The 9,977-nt window shown below is 33.7% G+C and overlaps 2 protein-coding genes across 2 annotated transcripts; both read right to left on the bottom strand.

Moving 5' to 3' along the window:
* Positions 1-5,172: 5,172 nt before the first annotated feature.
* Positions 5,173-8,462, bottom strand: LOC106143347 (uncharacterized oxidoreductase MexAM1_META1p0182-like). Its single transcript, XM_060948721.1, has one exon. The coding sequence runs from the start codon at positions 6,118-6,120 to the stop codon at positions 5,323-5,325; it is 798 nt and encodes a 265-aa protein (XP_060804704.1). The 5' UTR covers positions 6,121-8,462; the 3' UTR covers positions 5,173-5,322.
* Positions 8,463-8,603: 141 nt separating this feature from the next.
* Positions 8,604-9,542, bottom strand: LOC106143371 (3-oxoacyl-[acyl-carrier-protein] reductase FabG). The gene has a single exon (XM_013345433.2). It carries the CDS (start codon positions 9,443-9,445, stop codon positions 8,651-8,653), a length of 795 nt encoding a protein of 264 aa, XP_013200887.2. The 5' UTR covers positions 9,446-9,542; the 3' UTR covers positions 8,604-8,650.
* Positions 9,543-9,977: the final 435 nt, after the last annotated feature.

The following is a 9,977-nucleotide window of genomic DNA, read 5'->3' as shown; positions in this document are numbered from 1 at the left end:
GTTTTTGTACAAATAAGTTTTAGTTTTATTATGAAGAACAAAATTAATGACTAAAGTTTAATCGTGGTAGCTGCAATGTTTTGAAATTTAAGTATTTACTACCACAAGCGCCAGTGGCTGAAAGGTTTCCCGATTAAACATTGTGATGCATCAAGAGGCACAGGTTCAAATTCAACCCCATTCCCGTGCCAATGGCTCTTTTAGAGTTATGTACATCTTACTTACGGTGTGGTAAGAAAACCTGCACATTCAGCCAGTGTGTAACTACAGTCAGTATAGAGGTTACCAACGAGTAGGTTGCCCTGCAAAAGTTCGTGTAATAACCTGACTCGCTCAATCCAGGATCGTGAGCATGACTTATCCTGGGCCCGTCTCCAAAGAGGTTAGAATGATGTTGTACCGTGTAGTTCCCGGCATTAATAGAATAAAGAATTGGACCACTCCATCTCTTTCCTTTGGATGTCGTGAAAGGCACTAAGGGAAAGGTTTATAAACTTGGGATTCTTCTTTTAGGCGATGGGCTAGCAACCTGTCACTATTTCAATCTCAATTCTATCTTAAAGCCAAAAAGCTGAACGTGGCCTATCAGTCTTTTCCAGACTGTTGGCTCTATCTACCCCGCAAGGGACATATACGTGATTATATGTATGTACATATGTATGATGTTGATAACCACCTTATTTTACTGTAATGAATATAATGAAATATTACTTATCACTAGAAATGATGAGATAATATTTCTTTATTCATTCTACATTGTTTTGTATGTGGCATGACTGCTCGGTTTTTATAAATGTAATGTCATCATTTCTACGCGTAGTCAGAAGATAAAATACTGATTTATGATTAAATTAAATAACATGAGGTATACAATTATCGTTTGAAACATATAAATTCTTTGAACTCATCTATGCTGGTCTGGTAACAAAAAAAAAACATAGTGCGCACAAGCCGATTCTCTTTCTGCACAGTTTTTAAAAGTCAATCAAGGTAAAGTCTTTATCTCTGTGTCAAATTTAATTTAAAAAATGTGTAAAAAATACGAAAAAAATATCTATTTGAGTATCATATTTTTTTCTTCCAGATCCGTACGATGTACAAATTTATAAACACATGTAAATTTTTGCTATCATTAAATATGCTTATTTAATGACTATTTGAAATTTTTATTATAAATAATTTAAAATTTTACAAAATTACAGAAACTTATCTCGAATATGCTTGATATACATACGGGTAATAATACAATGTAAAGAATACAAAACTCATGATTACAAGCAAGAGTTACCTAACTATAGTATTTTATGCAGCGACATTATTTTACAAATCTCGGTGGTCGTTACATTTTATGTAGGATGAAGGAAACCCAATTGATTACTTGAATTCAAAAAACCATATCCCCCATATGCTTTTTTATTCGTTAATAGCATGAATTTTTATGCGTTAAGGAAATTTTCACAGCATGTTTGGACGATGAAACTGTCAGGATCCATGATCCTAGACCTTGATCTTTATGTTTAGGTTCCCCTGCAAAGGTGGTGGAGGTCTGACGGGAATCGCTTCGTGATAAAATCTGACTTTATCCATCCGGAATTATTTTGGTCACAAAAGACCCGGGCTCCTCTTTATAATATGACCGGGACTAAAGCCAGTCGAGGAATAAGGCATAATATGACATATAATCATATCTGTATCCCATGCGGGGTAGACAGAGCCAGCAGTCTTGAAAATACTGATAGGCCACGGTTAGCTGTTGGGCTCAATAATAGAATTGAGACTCAAATAGTGACAGGTTGCTAGCCCATTGCCTTAAAGAAGAATCTCAAGTTTATAAGCCCATCCCTTAATCGCTTGTTACGACGAACGAACGTTGTTGGGAACGAGATGGAGTGGTCCTATTCTTTTTTTATTGGTGCCGGAAACCACACGGCAACAAGAGTGAAATTAAATTGCTAGGGGGCAACAAAAAACAGTTGGACGAGGGATTTCTTTCAAATCCGTCTAGGTCTTGTCGCACAAACACTCGGCACTGTTTATTCAGTTTTTCTCAGGGCTTTAGCTGGTTTAATCTCGTTTTCTTCACAGTTACAAAAAGTACCTCCAATTACCTTGTTAACAGTGCGTAAAATGTTGAAATGGGAATCGGGATGATTAAATTACTGAACACTCGCATTTATAAATTTGTAAATCTTGAAAAAACTTTTGTGATCAAGGGACATAAGAATCCAAGACGTTAAGACATTAATACGTCTTGGATAGACCTGAATTTCGAAACATTAAATACCAAAAACATAGGTATTTTTATAATGTGAATAATGTGAGCTTGCGTGTAATAAGCAAAATGAGGTAACATATCTTTTTTATTTTCAATTAAATAACAAGAATTTGTAAAGTTCTAGTGCTTATTTTATTGTTTTGAGTTGATTAACTAGTTCATTAATTCTTAATTTAATTAAGTCTAAATTTAAGATTTCAAGACGTAAAAGTTGCACAAATACCTATCATTAAAGTTAATATACTTATGCAATATTCGTCAAAAAAGTCCAGAGCATGAACATAAATTTTAAAATACAAATTTATATACAAATCACACTTATTTGTAGGGAGAGGCTACATCATTTTTAGTACCACGATCCCTGTATAATTATTTCGCTTCATTCGCATTTCACAATAAATTAGTTAAATGATAATGGTCTTCTCCTTCTTCTTCTCCTTTTTGTCTCACTCATGATCCAGTTAGTATGGATAAAATAATATAAAATCCTTTCATGAATTCTGCGATTGTAAAATTGTTTTAGTTGATCATTTAAAGGGCTTTTGTCTGTAAAGTTTGTTCAAAGTTTACTAAACAAGAATCTGCTCGAAGTTGAAAGTTTTGTATTTCATTTTTACCTTTGTTTTACAGCCACGGTGAAGAAATAAAAATTGTTGAAGCTTCTTTAATAAAATATCCCTGATGGAGTAAAAGCCAATTTCTAGTTAATCATCTATTTAGAACATTATTTCTAGGCCGATGGCTAATAAAATAATAGAAATACATTATCAATAACATTTCGGGATATATAACACTAATTCAGCTAGCCTCAAATCAAGTGACATTTCCTTGTTTTTCCAGATTTTTACTTATTCTTTAATATATTTAGCTAAACTTACCTCACTTTTTCAAATCATGCTCAATCTGAAACAAAGTTAAAGCAAACCTTTAGTATACAAAGATAACCAATATTAAAAATACAAGGTAAGTACAAAAGTAAATAAAAACATTTTCTATTTATACTTACTATTACTTCTTCCTGGCTATATTTCCGGTTGCATCCTTACCACTCTGGAGAGGAGCCTTAGTCGCCTTAGACCCTGGATTGGGTGAGTCAGGTTTTTACACAAAGCGACTCCCGTCCGACCTTTGCAGGGGAACCTAACCCGTATTGGATCATATAGTTACACATCCTGTTGCCTGAATGTGCAGGTTTTCTCACAATGTATTCCCTCACCGTAAGATCATCGGTTAGTTATCAAACTAATGTACACAACTTCGAAAATAGTCATTGGTACATGGCCGCGGTGGATTCGAACTGGTGCCTATATGCGCAACCGCGTTTTAACAAGACACCTTATCGATTCGACCACCGACATCCTATTTATACTTACTACTCTTTAGGTTTAATACCAGCCAAGTTATCAATATTTTCGAGCCACTAGATCTAGACATTGGAGTAGGAAGGTCTGTGTCACACCGTCCTTCTTGCCTTTTATTTGGTTTGTGTCCTCGAGGTACACCACTCAGACACGGGAAAGTCAGATGATTACAGGGAGTGACTGTCATCTGATAGTGATCAAGACTGAATACTGAAGATCAAGATCAAGAATTATATCAAATCTAAATAAATTGTGTTACGTAGCCGTAATGTCATTTTATAAAATATTTAAGAAATAAAATGGAAATAAATTACGAGTACTTAACATTTATTAATATAAACTCTTTTCTTGTTTCGCTTAGTCACGTAACTTAAAAAAGAACAATTCACAGATTAATATAAAAGATAAATTAAGATTTTGTATCTATTTTAAGATAGCGAATTTCTGCTACAAATAATGGGCATTGTAATTCAGTTACATAATGCAACGAGGTGTAATTTGTTATTTTTTCTCGCTATAATCTTGACAATATGGATTTTTTGTAAATATAATAAAAATTGCTTTTTTTTAAACGTCTTACATATTTATGTTACATTGAATACATTATTTTTCTTGCACAATACATTTCTAATTGAATGGTTTCCGACAATGTATGATGAATAAGAAACTATATTTCTTATGGAAGTACATCCTTTAACTTTAAATTTAGGTTTCATTAGGTAAAAATTAGGTTACCCGCTCACGGGGAAAAATATTTTATATATAAGTTTAATTCAGGTCCATATATTTATATAAGTTTAATTCAGGTGTGCGGTGCTCTGTACATGTTAACCACACAGCAGTTGGTTAGCTGGGTATCCATATCAAAAGGCATGTGTAAAAGAAGCGGCGATGAACGTGGCTTATCAATCTTTCAAGACTTTTGTTGGCTTTGTCTACCCCGCAAGGGATATAGACGTGATTATATAAATGAATAGGGATAGGCTTATAAACTTAGGATTCCTCTTTTAGGCGATGGGCTAGCAACCTGTCACTATTTGAATCTCGGTTCTATCATTAAGCCAAATAGCTGAACGTGGCCATTCAGTCTTTTCAAGACTGTTGGCTCTGTCTACCCCGCAAGGGATATAGACGTGATCATATGTATGTATGTATTATATAAATGAATGAATGAATGTTGTTAACCAAACTACTCTTCAACTTACCAACGATTAGGATTTATTATTTCTTGAATTAATTAGATAATAGTTGTGACATAAGAAAATAGTGACAAAATCTACTCGAACTATTGGAGAAGCTTACTTATCTAATTGCCAGCGTTTTGTTTTATATTGCTTTTTATATTGGTGCCGGGAACCACACGGTAGTTAACAACGTTTAACGAAATAAAACGCAATGACCTGCTGACAATGTGACGTCACGCCACAATTTGAAATAGTCGATAAATTAATTTCTGTTTGACATAAATATGTCAACAGTCTAAACTAAACTAATTAGGTTAACATGTTTATTCAATTTCTATGTTTATAACTTAGTATCGGGAGAAACAATTGAAATAATTCGAAACATGCTTTCTGTAGGTTCCGCATTTCTTTTCTTTTTTGTTTAAAAATAATACGGAAGGTGAGAGAACTAATAAAAATACTTAATTTCGAGTAGCATGTATTTTATTGAAATAAAAAAAGGCTACTTAAACTCAAACGATGTCGACATGGACACTCCTTGTAATAACGATCCATTGTCAGTAACAAACGAGGATCCAGTTATACCTCTAGCCTTGTTACTTGCTAAAAACACAATTAATTCGGCCACTTCGCTAGCGTCACTCACCCTTCCAAGAGCTGTAACCTTTTCAATTTCTTTCCAAATAGCATCTTCTTCTTCTTTACTAACACCAGTATGTGCAATAACTTCGGTCCGAACTGGCCTTGGGTTGACGGTATTACACCGCACTCCTTCCGGAGCTAGTTCAAATGCAACACATTTCGAAAAGTGATCCAAAGCTGCTTTAGAAGTGCTGTACGAAAAGGTTCTAGCTGCCAGTGCTCCAAAATCAGGAATGCTTGATACGTTCACTATATTGCCCTTACTAGCGATAAGATGTGGAGTGGCAAGATGGGTGAGGGAAACGATTGATCGAAGATTAACACTCATTACTTCGTCAAATACTTTTAATGCATTATCGTCCACTATACCTGCAATTTTGCTAATGCCAGCGCTATTTACTAAAATGTCTATACGTCCGTACTGACTCACAGTTGTATTTATGACTCTTTTTGCTTCTGAATCCTTCGAAACATCAGCTACAATCACTAGAGGCTGATGTCCAAATTTTTCACAATTCGATCTTACATTTTTTAATCTGTCTTCATTTCTTGCGACCATAACAACCTTAGCACCTTTTTTTGTAAATAGTAAAGCTATAGCAGCTCCGATACCTGAACTTGCTCCAGTTATAATAACTACTTTATTCTTAAAATCCATTTTCACAACGATCTCATGGAATCTGGATACTGACTAACGACTCCAATATTAAGATGTTCTGTTTTTATATACTTACATACATAAATAAACACATTATCTTTTTAAATAGATAAACGGTCTTATTTCTACCAAAATGATGAGTACTTGGTTGTGAGAGTTCCGTTGTATATAAGGAAAAAACCTCTTAAAAATTATTTCTGCTATAGGCTGATAATATTGAAACATAGAGCTATGAATATCACGCCAGGGTACGTAATTATAATGCGGTATGATAATGAAATATTTCTCATTTTCATATATATTCATTAATGTCGAATCGATTTCTGAAAATTATCTGAGGTGATGGAAAAAATATTTCATTATTTTATCTTCTTATATTTATGTTAAAATAAAAATTAGAAGAACTTTTAATCTAGACTTAATTGCGTATTACTAGCAAGAAAAACAAATCATACGGAACTTATATCTGCATTTACATTAATGTAGATATGACCGATGATGACTTTTTTATGTTGAACTGCCTGCCTATCACTACTAATTACCCTTATTTATTCATCTTTGCACATGCATTGTATAATTGATAAATAGTTAAGCGTTGAGCTGTAGGTACATGAGTACCTACTTATATTTTCCGAAAGAGGATAATGACAACAAATAAGTGGAATTCAAATTCATACCTATAAGTACTCATACAAATGACATAAGGCCATTTACTCTTTGATCAGATTATTTTACATTCAATAACATATTAAAAAGTATGTAGTAAAAATAAAAGACTACGTGTTACTGCTGCAATGATATGTTAGCAGTTAGCTTTTTAAATCTTTAATTAGAGAAATGTTAATAAAAAAACTTATTAGTGCTCTTATTTTCCTAACGTAAAAGTGCTTACATGGTCTAGAAATGTAAAATTAAGGTTTTAAAATTTTCCATATTTTTTGCTGCGTTACTATCAGGCCAAACTGAAACCAATTATTGCCGAGTCATTTTGTGTCTTTGTATTTGATTTATGACTTTGCTCATACTAATCAGGGTTTTATCAATATGCATCATTTATATTGATGTTATTATAGAATATTTTTCAGATTGGCAAGTACCTACAAAATAAGAAAAAACCTTTTCTCCTCTTATAATAAATTCTTAATAATTATTTTTTAGGAACCTATGTTTGTAGCAATCTAAATATATCGAAGATGACACTGACTCACTCATTGCCTACCATATCAAAGCACAGCTCAAACACCTGGGTCCAAAAATTATAAATTTAACAGGGGCAGGTCGCTAGTATAAAAAAGCATATTATCGAGCTATTCACGAACTTTGTTCGATAAGGCGTTTTCAATCCCTTCGGTTCCAATATGAGGGGTATTGTGAATCTGTGTCAATAAATGTGTGAACGTGATTTTAGTGAAGTGGGTGTATCCTAGTAATACGCCCACGGCTTCACTAAAATCCCGGTAATTGCCATGGGCAACGTCATTGCCATTTAGAAAGTCATCAGTTCTACGAACAAACCTACGTATCAAATTTGAGCTTACGACGCCATTAAGTTTTACCTCTAAGGTTAACCAACAGCATATCAACTTACTCAAATTCACTGCAAATTCCTCTTTATTACCACAGCGTAGAGTTATGTGCCGGGTCTCATGACGTATGGTTGACTTAACTGTATGTTGTCATCAGTCAATTGGTACTTAATGCTTTTTTTATTAGGTAATTGAAATCCTTAGTATTATATAATGAAGTGTTATACAATTCCGTTCAAAAAGTATGTAAAACGTTGGAAGCAGAATGGTAAAACTTTCCAACTGGCAAGCGAAAAGTACTGAGTTTTCATCCCTCTGGCCATGGCGTGGCGCGTGGCCATGATCAATGACTCTTTCTTTTGTCGTCACTAGCTCTCTGTTACCCGCGGCTCCGCCTGAATTTTAGTCGATTTTTACGTAACCTCTCATTTTGGTATTTCAGGGGTTGATTTTTTTTTAAAAAGTATCTTATGTAAGAACGCGGATTTTTAGCTAAATGCATACCAAAATACATTTGAATCGGTCTAGCAGTTTAGCTGTGAAAACAGAACAGACTTTAGACGGGATTTCCATTGAAATTGGAACAATATAGTATCAATGTAAACGATAACGAAATTTATGACGAGAAAAATAACTAAGTAAGAAATTAAATTTTCTTTTTATAGTGAGGAATGAATCGGGATTCGTTGTTAGAAGTCGTAAATATGCCATTTTTATGTAGGCATGGAATAACATGAGATAATGTGATAATTCGTGTTTAGTTATTGCGTCTAGACTTTTTAAAATGCCTATTTATGATGAGATTTATTAAACAGAAGTCTATTTTCTCGCTTTTGCACTAATTGTGTTTTAACAAACTCAATAGAACCTTGCGCTAACCATTTCCTTAAAGAAAGGCCTAAAAAATAAACAACATACTCCGTATTCAAATTAGAAATGTGCATAAAAATAATTAAATTTTGTCAGAAAAAAGTATTTTATTCTACAAAAACGTAAGTTGTTTTTTATTGTTCAAAAATCGGCGACGAAATAACTCCTAGCAATGAGCTTCCATTATCAGTCACAAACGAAGATCCAGTAATACCTTTCGCTTTGTCACTCGCTAAAAAAACAACTAACTCAGCCACTTCGTTTGAATCACTAACCCTTCCAAGGAGAGTTGCCTTTTCCATGGATTTCCAAATCGCCGCTGCTATTTCTGCATTAAAACCGGAATTCTCAATAATGTCAGTCCGAACAGGACCTGGGTTGACAATGTTACATCGCACGCCTTTGGGAGCTAGTTCTAATGCTACGCATCTTGAAAAGTGATCCAGACCCGCTTTAGATGTGCAGTAAGCAAAACTCTTTGGGGCTATTACTCCGGTACTAGCAATACTTGATACATTTATTATATTACCTTTACTTGCAACGAGATAAGGAGTTGCAAGATGGGTAAGGTAAACCACTGATCTAAGATTGACAGCCATGATTTCATCAAAAAGGTTTAAAGCATTTTCATCGCCTATACCAGCGGACCTGCTAATACCAGCATTGTTGACCAACACATCTATTTGTCCATATTGATTCACTGTAGTATCAATAATTCTCTTTGCTTCAGGATCTTTGGACACATCGGCAACAATTACAAGAGGTTTATTTCCCAATTTCTCACATTCTCCTGCTACATTTTTCAGTTTTTTTTCGTTTCTTCCCACAATTACAACTCTTGAACCTTCTTTAGTGAAAAGTAGTGCAGTGGCAGCTCCAATACCCGAACTTCCACCAGTCACAATAACTACTTTATTATTTAAATCCATCTTTACGGCGATATCTTAAAATATGTTTATCTGACCAAGCGCGTACAATTAATATATACTCACTTTTGATGATTAGCTATCGTTGAAAGAGATAAAGACGTTCTGTATTAAACTAATACTTATCAATTGCATTTATTCGGTAAATAAAAAAACTCTGTAAAAGCGAAGCTCACAACAACATTTTTTTTTATTTTATATGGATGGAATAAGATATTGACTGATTGATTAACCTTACTTTTTAAAGCATAGCCCAAAATTCGGGGCCTAGAAATTCTAAATTTGGCATTGAAGTTTCTTGTGTAGTTCAAGATAATTTTCAGAAATTAAAAAAAAAATGAGTAATTCATTTTTCACGCATGTGGACACGCGTGCAAGAATTAAGTAACTACTTTACAATATTTTGAAAGGGTGTGTAGTTTTATTTTTGTTCATGCACAAAATTAATTAAGCGGAAGATCCATCAATGTTTATTTTTCTTATAACTATAGGTTCCTCACATTGTGGTTAGTATCAATTCACTTTAAATTTTTTT

The sequence above is a fragment of the Amyelois transitella genome, chromosome 17, assembly GCF_032362555.1.
Source record: "Amyelois transitella isolate CPQ chromosome 17, ilAmyTran1.1, whole genome shotgun sequence".
NCBI classification, from domain to species: Eukaryota; Metazoa; Arthropoda; class Insecta; order Lepidoptera; family Pyralidae; genus Amyelois; species Amyelois transitella.
This window is presented reverse-complemented; position numbering and strand designations above follow the sequence as displayed.

Coding starts and splice junctions, on each gene's coding strand:
- LOC106143347 (XM_060948721.1), bottom strand. CDS start 6,120: ATGGATTTTAAGAATAAAGTAGTTATTATAACTGGAGCAAGTTCAGGT.
- LOC106143371 (XM_013345433.2), bottom strand. CDS start 9,445: ATGGATTTAAATAATAAAGTAGTTATTGTGACTGGTGGAAGTTCGGGT.